The sequence below is a fragment of the Paramormyrops kingsleyae genome, chromosome 12, assembly GCF_048594095.1.
Source record: "Paramormyrops kingsleyae isolate MSU_618 chromosome 12, PKINGS_0.4, whole genome shotgun sequence".
NCBI classification, from domain to species: domain Eukaryota; kingdom Metazoa; phylum Chordata; class Actinopteri; order Osteoglossiformes; family Mormyridae; genus Paramormyrops; species Paramormyrops kingsleyae.
Window position 1 is genome coordinate 24,513,137 of NC_132808.1, and position 17,957 is coordinate 24,531,093.

Genomic DNA, 17,957 nt, shown 5'->3' on the forward strand with positions numbered 1-17,957 from the left:
ATCAAATGGTTACAAAAAAAAAAAAAATTGTACATTTTCACTAGCCCATAATGTACAATGTAATTTTCAATCATAAAGGGACCCAAGGCCATCACATCTTACAATAATAACAGTTATTTTCAGTATGTCATTTATTAATTAAAGAGCACAATGAACTCATTCACTCATCATAAATCACTTTATGCTGTTCATTGAATTAATGTTGTCAGAAGTGTGGCAGAGATGAAAACGCAATGTAATGTGGTTTTTTGTTGCAATTCGACATGCATTTTCTTTTACTAGCCAGCAGACTAGTGTTCAGTTTTTTCCATTTGCCCTCTGTCTAAATTACTCTCCTCAGTCATGTGGTTGAGCTTAATTTCTAGCCCTGAGCATAATGGATACTTTGGAAGACAGTGTCCTTTTGCGCAGTTGTTTAGAGTCAATGGGCAGTAAGCAGTAATGAACACCAGCACTGCATTTCACATCCTTCAGTTCCCACACACACTGCAGCAGGTGATTAATCACAGCGATGGGGAAGCGCGTAAGATCTGCACATGAGGTTATCCCCCTGCGTGATGAACCAAGCAAAAAAACTGCCTGCTTGTCTCTCTGATGGTTAGCGTAAGCCTATTTGTATGCTTAGCAGAATCCTTCATCAAAAACATCGTACAAGGGTGGTTCCAGGGGGGTTGCCAGTGACCCCGCGACAAGTAGGTGAAAAGAATAGTTAACGGAAGAAAAAACAACATCTTGTGGCAGCAAACAAAAGTCTAAACAAGCAATCAGAGTGAGTTACGTATTTATTAAAACTGTAAAAGCATTGCATAAATAACTGTTTTCAAAAATTTATTTTGCTTCTTAATTCTGTCTAGTGTAAATAATGCTTGGAGGACATTAAGGTCAAATGCACCACACACCTGCCCCCCCTGCCAACAGAGCAACCGGCCCCCTCCCCTACAGTTGAAATGGTCTAGAACCAGAGCAGAGTTTTTGCCCATTTTCACAGAAGCAGAATTATCAAAACAATGCAGACTTAAAGTATCTTTGTGTGGATAAAAGCACCTCTATCTTTAGGCTGAACAGATCCCTGGGGCAGAAAGATCGATGCGTTGTGTGGGTCAATTTTATTGGCACGCTCAGAAAGAGAAAGACAAGGCGACCGTGTGACACGCGAAACAGCCGCTATTTAAAGAAGCTATATGAACCAGAGCACTGCCTTCCGACATCCCCTCTCTGACACACACAGAAGTGAACTCACTTTGTATTCTTTTGTCGTTCGTCGCAGGTGAGCCGTGAGCCTGAAGCTGGCTGTCTTTGGTTCGCCGGTCTGTAGGATCAGTTGGGATGACGAACATGCACGTGGTATTGGATGGGAGACACGGGAAGGTCATTGCAGTTTTGGGGTTTCACAAACGGGGAGCGGAATAGCACAGCCATGATTTCAGTTTTTAGCAAAGGGGGGGTGGGGGTGCAAGAAGGAAGGAAAAATAAGACAGGCATCCGGCCTACAAATGGGACACCCTATCTGGGTCCGTCCCTGGGCATCATTACCGTCTCACGCTCCTCTTATGCCTGAGATGATCTGCAGTCTGGGTTTTGGACAGGCCAGTATCATTGTTCTTCAAAATCAAAGCACCTTGCCAGTATAATATTAGGTCATATGAATGACAAGTTGAATTAACGCCATATTAGATTAACTGAATGCGAAAACTGTTTAAACGATTATTGTGGAAGGTTATTAAACTGGTCATGCGAAAATTTATTTTGTAATATGCTTAGGAACAATGCAAGAGTGTGATACAAAACAAAAGGACATAGCACACAGAAATATAGTGCAAACAGTACACATACTGTACACAGAAATATAGAGCTGAGTACATAGGGACATAGAACAAAGAATGTACACATTACACAGACACAAAGGTAAAATAGTACAGTACACAGACATGCAACAAAGAATACACATATCAGACAGAGATATAGACATTGTACATAGAGATTGAGAATGCATTGAGTACAATGAGTCAGTACACAGCAATAAAGAATGCACACATTACACAGACACAAAGGGAAAGGAGGACACACAGTACACAGACATACAAGAAAGACTATACTTAATATACATGGTTTTATATTGAACGCAGTTTATTCCCCCTGAAGTCTTACAATGGTGTTTACCGGGTGATTTCATATATCGACCCAAGTGATTTTGTGCATTTACGTGATGGCTGTTCTTCCTGGGCGCATGGGCGCTGCTCTGTTGACGATGCCGGTTACCGGGAGAGTAGCGCGTGCTGAGAATCACAGCCTGCACACCCCCCCCTCCCAGAGAGACTGCCCGTGTCTCTCTCAAAGAGCTCCAGCCACGGAACAGTTTGAAGAAACGCTTTTATGATTGCAATCGCTCCACTCCGAAAGGGAAAGGCGGAGTGAACCTTCCAACAGAAAGCCGTTAAAATAGCTATGGACAATCTGAAAATAATCACACTGTATTTCTGAATTGTGTTTTATTGCTGCCACATTTATAATTATAAATCACAATAGTGTATTTATTTGTTTGATTGTTTATTATAAATTACTGATTTATTACCCATTTCTTAAAATTACATACAGCCTTTTGCTGGATCGGTGTTATGGAAGAATGATGAAAGGATTACTGGTCTGATATGTATTTTGGGAAACACAAACACAGATCTACGTTGTGAGTGTGATGGAATGCACGTCTTTGGTGCCGCAGTGTGGGGGGTGGCACAAATGGCCAAATTCACAACTAAATATTAAGTAATTTCTGCTCCACATCTACAGTCCCCAGCAGAGTACACCTACACTCTCCTGCTCCCTGGCTCAGTGGTCACCATTGGGACGTGCTGCACTGTTCCCCATGAGATAATCCGTAATCGACCTATTTGATCTATTTATCGCACGTTCCTTGTCATTCAGTCCCATTGCTCATTTGCACAATCTTTCCCCACCTAAATAGAGGTTTAACTGTATTTATTATCATTTATTATGTTCATGTCTTAATATGTTATATGTTTATGTCTGACATGTTTATCTTCTATTTATAAAGCTAAAAAAACAACACATGTATTCTGCCATAAGACAGAGAAGTATATTAGTTCACCTTCTAAAAATTATAATTTATGATCCAAAGCTTGATATAATCAGGAGAGTGATTGAAAGACACATGAATAGACCCTAGATGATTCAAGCTGGAATTGAAATGCATTCTACACTCTCCATGGGACGCATATTAATTGCTGCACTTTATCGAAGCCAAAAGACAATTTGATATTTATCAAAGTGCTTATAATTAATTTTTGAATGGGAAATAAATAAATATATAGAGAGAGGGGAATTAAATTCTAAATACCACCATGCAGGGATGTCAGTCTGCTTTTGGTAAATGCTAATGAAGGCTAGTCTTTCAGAAATTCAAAAAAAACCAAACAACAACAAATTTAATACCATTAAGACAAAGAGCTGGTGATGGGGAAAACTGGAGAGAGGAGGACAGGAGGGACAGATGATGATGATCCTAATCTAGTGAGGTGATGTTGCATCCATGTGCTCCTCTATAACATGTTACATTTCAAAAGTAACTTTGCACGATGTAAAATAATCTTAAAATAAAAATAAAATTTTAAGCCTGCCTTTCAGGGAGAAAGATCAACACTCACCATATAATGGCTGCTGGACAAGGATGCACATCCATCCACCTTCCAACCTTGTCCTGATCAGAACGGGCCCAAGGCCGTGGCAGGATGCCAGCTCATTACAAGGCACATATAGAGTGGGACACTCAGTCACGCACTACGGGCAATTTAGAGAGGCCAGTAAGCCTGACTGCGTGTCTTTGGACGGTAGGAGGAAAGAGGAGGACCTAGAGGAGACCCACATAAGACCGGCAGGACATGCAAACTCCATGGGTGGGAATCAAGACCCGCCACTCTAAAGGTGTGAAGAAACAATGCCACCCACTGAGTCACCGCTGAACGAAGATGTATTTATGCATTTCCAGATCCCAGAATGCCTTATTCCACACTAATCAGTCTGTCTGTCTCGTGTCATTGGTTTTCTTCTTCAATGTATGTGATAAAGAAAAAATAAAATCACACCAGAACAGTTACTGCTGAAGAAGAAAAGTATGCAGGTGTACATCCTCGTACACTCGCATGAGAAATGGCAAAATTAGCCTGTCAGTTGCACAGTGCAGTGGCATATTGAGCTGTGGCAAAATTGAATTGAAGTTGCCCGCATTTAATCGCACAATGCATGAATTAACAGCTCCGGCATTGACATGCGTGAGGACATTCAGTGCGTGCAATTCAAAAGCTGGTGGGGGCTGTCGTTTTTTACAGAAAAAAAGGAACTCCAGCTGGAGGAAGTGAAGTGTAAAGAAAGATTTTTATAATCGCTGAGAAGAAAGTACAGCTATTGTAATAGTTGATGGCTTAAGAGATTTCACTGCAGCCTTATAATAACCTGCTTCACCTTTACCTATTCAACTAGCAATGAAATGAGCAAAAATCTGAGATAGCTTGAGTTGAAGTCAATTCTTTGAGTCTTGTCGGTGCTAGTAGACTGACCTATCATATCCATCATGTGGTAACCTCACCCACCAATGGCTGCAGCCCTATCATATCCATCGTGCGGTAACCTCACCCACCAATGGCTGCAGCCCTATCATATCCATCGTGTGGTAACCTCACCCACCAATGGCTGCAGCCCTATCATATCCATCGTGTGGTAACCTCACCCACCAATGGCTGCAGCCCTATCATATCCATCGTGTGGTAACCTCACCCACCAATGGCTGCAACGCCTTTTATGACTCATCAGAACTGTTAGAAATATGTGGCAATCGTCACACAGTGTTTTCTTTTATTTTTGCAAGGCTTATTAAAACCAAATCAACTGGTGTACTGAACGAATCTTCTAACAGAAGTTTCTGGAAACATTCACAATAGATTACTCCTCTCCTTCACAGGCGGACTGCAGTTTTAGGTAGATGCGACTGCTCTCGGTCTTCCACCATGAAATTCACACATTTAGTGAGCGCCAGTATTCTGGATAAATGTGTTATCTATTAAACTAAGTGTGAGAAAATTTTAACACGTCATGACGGTTAATGGAGACTGACAATTACACTTGAAAAATGCTTAATCCTCCAAAAACTTCTTCATACACGGCAATAGCTAAAATTTGATTGCTTTATATATCACAAGGTCCTAGTTTAGTTCAATCTGTGGGTTAGTATAAGTTCACAACTGAACACCCAAACAGCCATAAATCCATCCTATAACCACTTACGCAGTAAAGGCTCAAATGGAGAGCCAGAAGCAGAGGACACACGGCAGGAGAACATTCTGGATGAGGTGCCAGGCTTTAAAGGGCCACACACCCACATGCACTCAGACTATTAGGAGACACAGGGTACACGCAAATTCCATACTTCCAGAGCACCGTGGAACATGGTGTGCGACAGCAGCTGCATGCATGTATCCTATCCAGGGTATAGCCCCATATCTCTGGCTGGGATAGACATTTAGAAGATGGATGGATGGATGACATGTGGGGACCAAAACTGGAACAAGTAAAGGAGCCAGTATGGTGGGCTGTGTGTGTAGTAGAGAGTTGGTCAGTGGCTATTTGTTCTTCTGATCTGCTTTTTGTGAGTCCTTTGAAGTGCTGACGACTGAAGTGTCTCATGTGTGAAGTTGCTGCCTCACTTCTTGCCTGCTTCTCCGGAGTCTGAGTCCCCTGGGCATCACCATACTGTATGTAATGACTATCGTGGAAAACGGAAACACTTGCCAGGGATATCGGAGTTGCCTTCCGCCTGAGCTGCAGGAACACGCCGTAATGTCATGTGACCTCTTTACAGCCATTAAGAAGCTTCTGCCCTGACTGAGCATGTGGGCATGTTTTATCTTGGCTGTGAGGTCAGTGTTACTGTGATGTTAATGAGTCTGACCCCAGGTTTCCCGCTTTACCCCACAAGCCCCTCCGGCTTCCCTCACTTCCCTTCTCACGCACAGATGCTCCATGGCCCACGAGGTCAGTTGATCAAAACAGCTCAGGTTCCCAGACACGCTATTAATAGGTCCGAGTTTAATTAAGAAGAGCAGTGTTCTTCCAAGATTTTTCGCCAAGAACTACATTAATGCCAGACTTCCATCATAATGAAGAGCTATCAGCGTGCAGCCAGTGACTCAGTAGACATCACCGCTGTATCGTGAAGCGTCTTACGGCTGAGGAATTAAGTGCTGACCAAAGCACTGGGCCTTGGTGTCACAGTCTGGGCCGTGACAGTTATATTCTGTAGTAATTTAGGGCAGTATGTTCCTGATGTGTGTTTTTAAGTGAATAGTGCTTGTTTACCAGTAACTGAAGTCTTCCCCTAGAAGGAGGTATGGGTTACCGTCCTGGTTAACAGAAAGTGGGAAGCAAAATAGCAGTAACTTTATCCACCTGTATATCATGAGAATCAGTATTAGTTTAAAGTTGCTCTTGATAATCATAATAAAGTGCTGTGTTTGTTTTAATATTTATAAGATAATATTCTTTAATGTTTATTTTTAGGAATCGGCAATAGTACAGTATAGCCCAAGGGCAGAGCTGCTGTTATATAAGGAGGGAGTTGGGTAGGTTTTTATCTCTGTGTTCCGTTGGCCTTTGGATGCGCAGAGCTTTGCAGTGACGGCACCGACAGGACTGCAGTTAGGGTTTGGTTTTGTTTTGTTATTTTTGATGTACGTCTTTGTAATAACACTTTACTAGAGGGGCAGAAATGCGTAGTAGTAATTCAGTTAAGGACAAATATGATAGCTATTTAAGATAAAAGATGCGTCATGATTGATTAATCGTGAACAAACATGAGATCAGTGTTTCACTTGTGTTATTCATTACTTTTTCCTCCAGTAATTCCTTCAGTAGTTCACAATGATTTGCAGATATAGTAACAACTATAGTAACTGCTTGGGATAAAAGATGTGTCACAATTCATTGATGATGACTAAACATGAGATAAGTATTTTATATGTTATTCACTATTTGTTCCTTCAATAGTTCACAAAGGTTTACAGAATTAACAGATATAGTAAGAAATATAGTATTTGCTTGATAAATGATGTCACTATTCATTAATGATGAATGAACATGAGATCAGATGATGAGATGTAACTAAGACTTAGTTTGAGCTTAATTAACACGTACACAATAGCATAATATCACTGTAATTGTGCCCCCTCAAGCATAAAGTGTTAACATTTTTGTTAGAGGTTTGGTTATACAAAGTTTTTTTCACTTATTCTTTTGTACTTTGTGTTTAATAATTTGAAAATGGTGCAGTGGGAAAAAATAAATCACCTTGAGTAAGACCTGACCTCAGACTTCCTGCTTCTCCACCTGAAACTCTGGGTCCCATATTAACACAAAGCATCACAGCTGACATCCTTTAAATTGAAGATGCAGAAACGTGTTTTTCCCTATTTTATTTTAATCCATGTAGCCTGCCTCTTTGCACAGGTCTCAGTCAGATGGCACTGAAAGGCTACAGAGTTAACTAAGACTTGGGGGGTCAGGTGGGGGTCACATGCCATCCGCAACATCTGGTGGTCCTCCATCCAGGCCGGGTTACATCATCCAGGGAAGCTCCTCCTCTTCCATCACTGTGCTGGAGGTACTGTAGGCTGGGCTGAGGAGAGCAATCATTCATGAAGCGCAGCTGACTGATATATTTCTCGTTAAAAATAATGATCAGTTATGAAGGCTGCTGTATCCTAATTGCTAATCTGGTCTTAAAGGTGCAGGAGTTTTTGTCTTTTGGAGTCAAGCTGAAGGCTTCAGGTTTGGCCTAGAAGGCAGCGAACAGCTTGGGAGCTCATTATCTTCAGGACATCATCAGCCCCCACGAAGACACCAGACTGCCCCCCCTCCCCAACAGCTGGCCAGTTAATAGCCCCCGTCACCCAGCACTGTCCTTCCAAAGCTGCTTTATTTCCTTCCTCTATTACTACCATCACCGCAAAAGTAGGTTGAGACAGGAGCAGTGACCGGATCAGTGGGCTAAGCCTCTGTGCCTGTGATCGGAAGGTTGTTGGTTCAAGCCCTGGCCTTGATGGATCAGTCACATGTCCATAGGCCTTCGAGCGGGGCCATTAACCCCTGGCTATAAAGACTGTGATGGGGTATGCAAAGAGAAGAATCCCAGTGGCCCTCTACTTGTACAAATGGTAAATAAAGGGTTTGTCATTATAACACCAGTCTGCTGGGACTGGTGAATCATTTCTCCTGATGAAAACACATGCAGAATGTTCACCTCTCCTGGCTCTGGTCTGTTTTTGAACCAGAATTGGCTGCTCTGAGTACGACTGCTGATCTTTTTCTGTTTAGTAGATCCTTTCATCCAAGGGGAGGTACCTTTGAGAAGGCAGAGTCAGACAGTCCGTAGCCCCCTAATCCGCCCCCATGCTCACCCCCGTTTATGTTCTGCTCTGGCCCCTGCTCGGAGAATTAAATGCAGTGTAATGTACTGTAACCTGCAGACATCTGCCTTTCTGTTACACTTAGTGGGGCTGAACTTATTAAAGTGGGATGGAGTAAAGCAGAAGCCTGACTAGTCAAAATGCAACTGGCCTGGCTTATATGCAGAAATGAAGGATAACCTTGGAAACGACACAGAATAAAGAGGCTGAAGATGTACTAACAAAGATGTACTGATACTGACACTCAGATTTTGCTGTAGTTACTTCTGTGATCACACAGTCAAAGTCTAGCATTTGCTTCAGAGAAATATCCTGCGGTTTAACCCAAACTCTATCCGTAGCTCTCCGATGAAGATTGTTCCCTGGGAACCGTAACGTCTGGACCCTCAGTCCCACAAAGCTGCTTAGCACTTTGCATTGTGTTTGGTGTAAGATATGCAAACTGAACATTTCAGCCACTGACTGGCATAATACACAGACTTCAAAGCTTAGTAGGTTTTGTGTACCACGCTTTTTCAAATCCCACTTTTATTTTCAACTTATGGTTCATTCACTCCTTTGTTTCTGGTGGATATTTTGGTCTTTTTAAGTGTAAATTTAATTCTTTACTGGTTGACAGTCTGAAAAAGCATGTTGCATAACTTAATGTGTGTTGCTTATGAAAGCGACTATTGGCTCTGAGCTGAGAAGAGCATGAAGAACTTCCTGTTTCATCTTAATTACAATCCTTGCTCCTTTCAACGTGTCGATGTTATTGGCAAATGTGAAACACGTCATAATTTTCACTGAACATGAGCATTCATTTCAAATTCAGTCCGGTTGTATTCATATCCTGGAGTCATGAATCTCATGTTGGGTCTGGCAACCCAGTACACCTTCCGTACGTGTTAAAAATGTGCAACATTGAAATAGCATTTGTGTGTGTGTGTGTGAGAGAGAGGGGGGGGGGGGGGGGGTTATAACCCATTTTTGTTGACTACATTTGTGCTTTTGTTCACCTTGATTTCTGGCAGTCACCAGTCAGGCTTTACCGCTCTCTGCGAGCTACATCTACAGTTTAATGAGTGTTTGCGGCACCAAAGGACAGCCATTCTGTTAATCAGCAGCCTCATAATCCTCCCATTTCACTATAAGACGTTTTAAATCAATGTTTAAAGCTCTCCCTTGAGCAACCAGGCTGTCAGTGGTGACACTTCTGTTTAAAATCGCATCAAAGTTACTGCTCATTATCAAACCACGAGGAATGCCGTCATTTACGCTTCCCATAAAAGGACAGAAAAGACACAAATATGGTTTCTTAATGGCTGTATTTGTCCCCCTTTGGATGGAACCTGTGTTTTATGGCATGAAGCTGCAGTATCTGACTGTATTTCTCCCTGAAGTGTGCAGGTGAAAAATCCACGGTGAGCAGCGTACAGTAATGGCCTCATAATGGAGGCGTCTCTGGAGTAAATCACACGGCGTCGGCTTAATTATTCACTTTTGTTTCAGTGTTATTTTCCTTGCCCAAAGAATCTGATTTGCACCATCACATTGCTGCAGTCTGTCCTTCTTTCTGACCTTTACTGGAACATTGCTTACCTTTGAGCGAAATATTTCAAAATTACACAAAATACATATTTTCTATTTATTGTCTTTATATGACTTTTCCTTTATATGATGTTCCAGTGAATATGATGCTTAGCGTCTTTTTTTGAATTTCAAAATGTCCTTGTTATCGAGTCTGAGGAAAACACACATATTTACTTAAACTATTTTTTACCAAGAGCTGGAGTATTTCGCTTGCTGAAATCTCATCATTATTCCAGCAAGTCTACCTGGGATTAATTCTGATCCATAATGACTATCTGATAAGGTCTTATTTTGTCAGCATTTAATTTCAGATGGGAACAGGGCCCAAAATCATTTTAAATGTGAAAATTAGTAAAGAACTGGGTTTCAAACCCAGTGGAATGGCACACAAGAGGTGTTAGAAGATTATTTATCCACGTGACAGTCAAAATATAGCTTTAAATTAACGATGTCTATTTAATTGCGTCATTTAATTTGTTTGCTTGTTTTGCTGGTAACCATTAACATTCTGCCGGGTGAGTCATTGACATTGATTGGTGAAGGTAACAAGGTTTCATGGTTTCAATTTTAAGAATACATTTTATCTGAACAATCTACATGGAAACAGTTTAGATTTCATTTTTGCCACCATGTCTTCTTGTGCCAAAAACAGGGCCCCCCACCAGGACATCGTACCCCAAGCAGGAATCAGAGGAGCACAAGGACGGGAAGCTTCCAGCCAAGGGCAGCGAGAGCGGCGCCTCCTTGAACGAATTGTCCACCTCCAGCTCCGAGACGCACTCAGAGATCACCTCCCCCCAGGAGGACCCGGCGGACGGCGGTGTGCTGGCCCCCGGCCACGGCCTCCAGCTGGCCTCCCGGCAGCCGAGCACTCTCACCCTGGGCCGGCCCTCCAAGAAAGGCTCCGTGCAGTGGATGCAGCTCCCCGACAAGCGACGCAACAGCGAGCTCTTCCAGTCGCTGGTGGGAAACGGCAGCCCGCGAGAAGGAGGCCTCAACCGGCGGAAGCTCACCGAGAAGCTGAGCAGCGAGGAGGAGATGAAGCAGTGCATCCAGGACTTCCACAATATCAAAATCCCATGTGAGTTCCCCGAGCGTAAGCGCCAGTGGCAGTCGGAACTTCTCCAGAAGTATGGCCTATAGACCCTAACCCTCTGTCGTTGCTGTGGTCGTTGTGATGGTTTTTATCCAGTGAACAGCGGGGTATTCCATAAAAGAGGATTTCTTGCTTGGATAACTTCTTGGATTTAAGGTAGTCTGAGCTAAATGGACTTTATTTTCATTCCCTTACAACATCCAGCTAAGCAAGAAATCCTGCTTTGTGAAACAGCCCCCAGTTTAAATCAGGACACCCTACTACTCTGGTCCACTTTATCAGCTGTCACTGTATTAAAAATTAATTGATGCTTTATTGGCATAAGTAACCTGGATTTTTTTTGTTTGTTTCCACATACTTGTTTTCGCAGTTGAGAGTAAAGCTTGGAGCCAAATCACAGGGTTATCCATTTATACGGTGTCCCTGGAGTATTTCAGGGGTTAGGGGCCTTGCTCAAGGGTCCAACAGACAGGTGACTATTTTACCACCAACAGGATTTGAACCAGCAACCTTCTGATCACAGGCACAGAGGCTTAGCCTGCTGAGACACACACCACTCTGGCTTGAGGGCTGCTTCTGTCTGAAACTTCATCACAGTCAGATGTTTGTATTCAAGACCTGACTAATCATTTTACCACTAAGTTGTAGACCCGAAACAGAAACTAAGTATCAGTAACTGTGTGCAATTTTTGAAGGGCATGTTTCAAACAATGGTATACTGGATGTAAAATCTTTTGCATGAACAATGTCAGAAGACCGTAGCGATAAACCACAATAATGTGTTATGGTGGCAGAATGAACAGAAAGAACAAGTGTGTATAAAAAATGTGTTTACATTGTTAGGTCAAGACGTTTGTTTGGGACGGGAAGTGTGCAGGTAAATTGCGTAAATAATCCAATTAAAATTTATTTCTGGATGCCCAAGAGCAGTGTTTCCCAATCCTGTCCTCGGGGACGCACAGACTTTGTCCAAGTTTTTGCTCCCTCTCAGCTCCCAGTAGGAGAAATTTATTTATTTACTATTTAAAGGAACAATTTCATTTATTAATTAATTTCAGCAAAAATGTGGACTGTCTGGCAGGGAGCTGGGAGCTGGGAGGGAGCAAAAATGTGGATTGGCTGGGAGGGAGCAAAAATGTGGACTGACTGTGGGTCCCTGAGGACCGGATTGGGAAACAGTTCCCTGAAGTGCAAAGAAAATGCTTTGATTGTTCAAATATGTACTGAAGTGATAAACATTCATTTTACTTATATGTCTAAATTGCCATGTTCTGTCTTATTTAATCATCTACTGTTCCAATTTGACAGACTTGTTTTTTGTGTGATGTAATCAGTGTGTTATGGACCATGTAATACAACAGTGTCCTATTCTGAAGTGTTTTGCAATTGTGTTGCCTGTTAAAAATGCCAGTTTATATTAAACCATGATGACTAGTATGAAGCCATTCCGGTGTGACTGATGATTGAGCAATGGGATTTGTCTTATAACTGGTAATGATGCCTAATAATCTCTGGTAAAGGAAAGAATCTTGAAGCAAATGTAGTCCTCTGAATGTTTAAAATCATTTAGAAAAATTGGTGAAGTACAATATAGTTTATTGAGCCCCGAGGAGAAACTTAGGCTTGTAAAAAAAAAAAAGCTTCTCCAAAAAGATTATTTTCTTGTGGATTTATTTTTTACTTTCTTGTGGATTTCTTATTGCTTTTTAAAAAATTTAATTAACCATAAAGATGAAATCTCTCCCTGTTGACATAAAAGGCAAAATTCCAGCAAACATTCACACCCTATTGCAGAGATGATGGACTGATTTCTTGCATACTTATTAGCTAACTTTCAGTTCAGAAGTATCTCACAACAAAAGCCACCGACACTGTAAAATCCTCATACTGGGAATGAAATGGCTTTGTGTAGAGTTTGAGGATGAAAACATCCCAAGCACAGCCAGTGAGAGACACTGCAAATGTTTGTGTCATGTCCTTAAACATAGGCTTCAGTCTGGGAAAGTGGAGAGTCCATTAAAACTGAACGAGCCAGACAGAAAGCTCTACAATTCTGTTCCACAATAAGCCATTTTCAAGTATTTTCGGTCGTACACTTCAGTACAATTACTAGTGACAGTAGAGAGGACCAAGGACTTGAGTAGAATAAGCATTTTGAACTAGGTAGAACCCTAACATTTTAAAGGAAATAGCATTTTTCTCTTTCTGTCATGACAATAATTGTCTACAAGGGATGATCATGAAGTATTTCCATGTTGTTTATTCAAGCAAAGTTTGCTGGTGAAAAGTGAACAAGTTATATTCTTCGTTTGGCCGCAGTGGTGATTGCAGTCATCATTGTGATCACATTTAGTAATCAGTTTGCCTGAATGTAATCCCATTTATGGCTAAAGGCACTTCCATAATTTGCCCGTAGCATTTTCCATTTAACGTTTCTGAGAGTGTCAGTCAACCTTATGTTTTGTTTTACGAAACAGGAGGATATCTGTTTCACAAATATTTGCAGTGAGAAGACTGATGTATATCCGCTGTTACAGTATATCTCTGATTTTCTGTTGAGCCTCATGAAGTAATCATCACAAACAGATGCACTCGTTTGTTCTGCAGCTTGCAGCTGGCTGACACAGGTACTTGATCTTATGCCCAACAATTTTCTGCCTTCCTGCTACACTAACACTGAACACCTTAACACTGTACAGAGTGACATTAACTTTCTGAAGCCACTTCAGTCAGGCCCATCTCCAGTTACATTTTAGTAAATCTTATTATTAGTTTAGTTTGACAATTGCTGCAGAATGTTTTTCCACTTTGTCTGCCATTCGTCAAAAAATGAATTTTGTTTCCGTCCATCTGTCCAGTTTCTGAAACCGCTTGTGCTATTCAGGAATTTGTCTAAATCAGCACGTAATCACAGGTGATCTGTCCATCCATCCAAATTATCACTCTTTCATTTAATGGCATTACTTCAGAGATTATGTAATTTTAAAACGACGTTTGCACACACGTAATTAAAGTCCCTTATCTGAAGGAAGCGCCTGTATTGTTTCCAGATAAATGTAGATATTGAAACTTTAATTAAATGTGAAGCATTTGGTGTGTTCAAAACCTTTTCTCCTCAACAAAGCATCTGATAATATAAAGGATTTGAGAACAACAAATGAATGAGTCCCAGCAAAACGTATGTTTTTGTTTCTTGGACTCATGGTTTGACTCAGACAGCATATTGTAAATTTTTTGAATTGCAGATCTACCATAAACAGCCTTGAAACGGCCAACCTGTGTTCATAATAAGAATTATTTAAAGAAAAAGGGCATCTTATTGTAATAGGGATGTATGGAACGTACTTCATGCAAATCTCTAGTGTGATTTAAACTGATCACTTCATCTTGTACAGCTAAGTTTCTTTAAGTCACAGCCGCACATCTTTTAAAGGAGGTAACATTTATGGGATCATGATATTTGCCGTAAAAGTTGGCTTCAGAAGCTATCAAAACTTTAACGTGATGAGTTGCAGTTTATTCATGTTTTTATCTGTATTCTAGTTTCGAGACCAAGTCATGCATGGAAAAATGAACTTTACTGGGAATATAAAAGCATAGCTGCTGGATCCCCATTGTTTTCATTTCTAGTGCAAATAGAACTTCGAGGCCATGCGACAGGAGATGCACTGAGCTTGTGAGAATTAAGAAACATCTCGTATTTGTATTGTGTTAATCTGTCAGTTGACAGTGTAATTTGATTCCATGAAATAAATATGATTCATCCACGAAACGATCATTCTTCTGTATTCTCTCTAATGATGTTTAATGTATCACAACACATCCATGTAAAGCACCTTGGGACGACTCTGTTGTGAAAGGCGTTAAATAAAAATTAATTGAATTCTGCTGGTTCACAGGTGGGTTCTTATTTTAGCGAAGAAGTAAAATCTCCGCTGACATTAGCTAGCTTGCACACAGCAGTACGACACGAACGCTCTCTATGTTTCCCCATAGCAACCATGCTGAAAACATGTGAGAGGAATAAAAAAGAGCCTGTCGGGATTTAACTTCTATACCTGTATGTGACCAGTTCAGCTATCACTATAAGCCTAGCAGAGACATTCAGCTGCACATAATATTTAGAACTTATTTAAGGTCTCAAGAACAAAATTCATATATAAACTTTACACTGTACGCATACCTGTGCCAAAAATGTTAGTGAGGAAATGTACGCTAATCAGGGCTAACGCGACGGGTCTGCTGCCACCTGCTGGCGCTAATGGAAACAGCATGACTCTGTCGCAGCCCCACAAAGCGGCAGACAGCTTGAGCCCTCTCGCCGTGACAGTTCTGGCCTGCGGTGCTGCATGTGAAACTGTCACACTGCAGGCGATCAAACTGTGTGCGATATCTCAGGGCCTGCTAGATAAAGAGTGTGTATCAACAGCAGAACAAAAGAAGAACCAGAAACTAGTTTTATATTTATACGGTAGCTGTATAATTTATAGGTTTTTATAGATGTTATATATACAGTAAACATCATGAGTATAATATATAAACAGAATATTTATATATATATATACACACATGCAGTTCTGGAAAAAGAGCAGTGGCAGTGAGCAGTGAAAGAGACCCCAGCACAATTGTTGGGCTTCATGGGTCTTCAGTCCTGCTAGTAGGAGCTCAGATACAACCTGCCCTGCACTTCACGCCACTAAATGCTTCCCTGAGGTCATCCTCTGATTTATGAGGCTCTGCCGGAGAAGTGGATGGCCATCCCTGGCATTAAAAAGTCGCTTCCGCCCTTTACCTGGCTGGTTTATGGTCTTTCCCAGTGTCTCCTGCTTCGCCTTGTTCTTGTGCACTGCTGTGTTACAAATTTTGAACCTGGAAGCAACCATGCTGCTCAGCTCAGCCTTCTGCCAGCAGACCCGGGACTAAATCAGGACTAAAAAAAATGCAGATTTTGCACACACACACACACACACACACACACACACATGTTGAGGATCAGTCTGGAGGAGGAGGTATCTGACCACCTGGCACCAATCTGACAGGAAGCCCGGGATCCAGCTGCACAGAGAGCTGTCCAGGCTGAGAGCTCCACAGGAAGTTCTGTACCGTGTCCTCTCTTGCTCTCCCTGTACACCCACCAGTGCGTGGCCACAGACAGCTCCAACATCACTGCGAAGTTTGCGGATGACAAGATGGTGGCGACAACGGCAACAAGACCACAAACAGAGAGGAGGTCAGAGTGCTGACACATTGGTACCAAGAAACCTGCCCTCAGCATCACCGATACCAAGGAGCTGATAGTGGTCTTCAGGCAGCGGGGAGGAGTACAAACCCCCATCTCCACCAAAGGGACCTCCATGAGAGGGAGCTACTGCCCCCTGCAGGCGAACTTCACCAGGCGGTGCTGAAGGAAAGCTGTGAAAATCACCAGGGAGTCCAGCCACCTCAGGCTCACCCTGCTACCGCCCCCTGCAGGCCACCAACGGCAGGTGGTGCTGAAGGAAAGCTGCGAAGATCATTAGGGACCCCAGTCTCACTCGGCTCACCCTGCTACCGCCCCCTGCAGGCCACCAACGGCAGGTGGTGCTGAAGGAAAGCTGCGAATATCACCAGGGACCCCAGCCACCTCAGGCTCACCCTGCTACCGCCCCCTGCAGGCCACCAATGGCAGGTGGTGCTGAAGGAAAGCTGCAAAGATCATTAGGGACCCCAGCCTCGCTCGGCTCACCCTGCAACTGCCCCCTGCAGGCCTCCAACGGCAGGTGGTGCTGAAGGAAAGCTGCGAAAATCATCAGGGACCCCAGCCTCACTCGGCTCACCCTGGTACCGCCCCCTGCAGGCCACCAACGGCAGGTGGTGCTGAAGGAAATATGCGAAGATCATCAGGGACCCCAGCCTCACTCGGCTCACCCTGGTACCGCCCCCTGCAGGCCACCAATGGCAGGTGGTGCTGAAGGAAAGCTGCGAAGATCATCAGGGACCCCAGCCTCGCTCGGCTCACCCTGCTACCGCCCCCTGCAGGTCACCAACGGCAGGTGGTGCTGAAGGAAAGCTGCGAAGATCATCAGGGACCCCAGCCACCTCAGGCTCACCCTGCTACCGCCCCCTGCAGGCCACCAATGGCAGCTGGTGCTGAAGGAAAGCTGCGAAAATCATCAGGGACCCCAGTCTCACTCGGCTCACCCTGGTACCATCAGGCAGATGGTGCCACCGCATCAAGAGCCGGACCAGCAGGCTCTGGAACAGTTTTTTCCACCAGGTAACCAGGATGCTGAATTCTAACTGATATCAGCCATCCCCAGGTCATCACCCCCACTCCCCATAGGTTTAATTATAATTATATCTTTGTGGGGACTCTCCTTTCTATGGGGGAAACTCTAATCCCAACATGACGACCTTAACCCCTACCCAGCCCTAACCTTAACCATAAGTAATCAAACAAAATATGAGACTTTTGCCATTTTTACTTTTTTGATTGCATTCACAACTTTGTGGGGACCAGAAAAATGGTCCCCACTACATCAAAAAAACTAATTTTTATTACATTGTGGGATACACACACAGACACACACACACACAATGACCTGGTATATATTCAATGAATATATACAATGAAAGCTAATGAAATCAACATCGGTGAACAGAGTGACCTATGAGACCTGCCTACAAAGAAATTAAATATTTTTTCAATTTTCTTTGGTATCTAAACGATAAACAATTTCTGTTTTTACGCTGAATGTCTGTATAGTCTATATTTTGAAGAACTGCAGCCTGCACATTAAAGACTAAGATGAAATTGAATGACAAAATGATAAATGTAC

The 17,957-nt window shown here is 42.7% G+C and overlaps 1 protein-coding gene across 2 annotated transcripts in view; it reads left to right on the forward strand.

Moving 5' to 3' along the window:
• LOC111849390 (BTB/POZ domain-containing protein KCTD8-like) overlaps positions 1-12,584 on the forward strand; it is a 30,867-nt gene extending 18,283 nt beyond the window's left edge. For both annotated transcript variants that reach the window (XM_023822220.2, XM_072697753.1), the window contains 2 exons: positions 10,696-11,124; positions 11,510-12,584. In XM_023822220.2, the coding sequence (XP_023677988.1) occupies positions 10,696-11,124; positions 11,510-11,583 (503 nt within the window). In that variant the 3' untranslated portion in view covers positions 11,584-12,584. The remainder of the gene's footprint in view (positions 1-10,695; positions 11,125-11,509) is intronic.
• Positions 12,585-17,957: the final 5,373 nt, after the last annotated feature.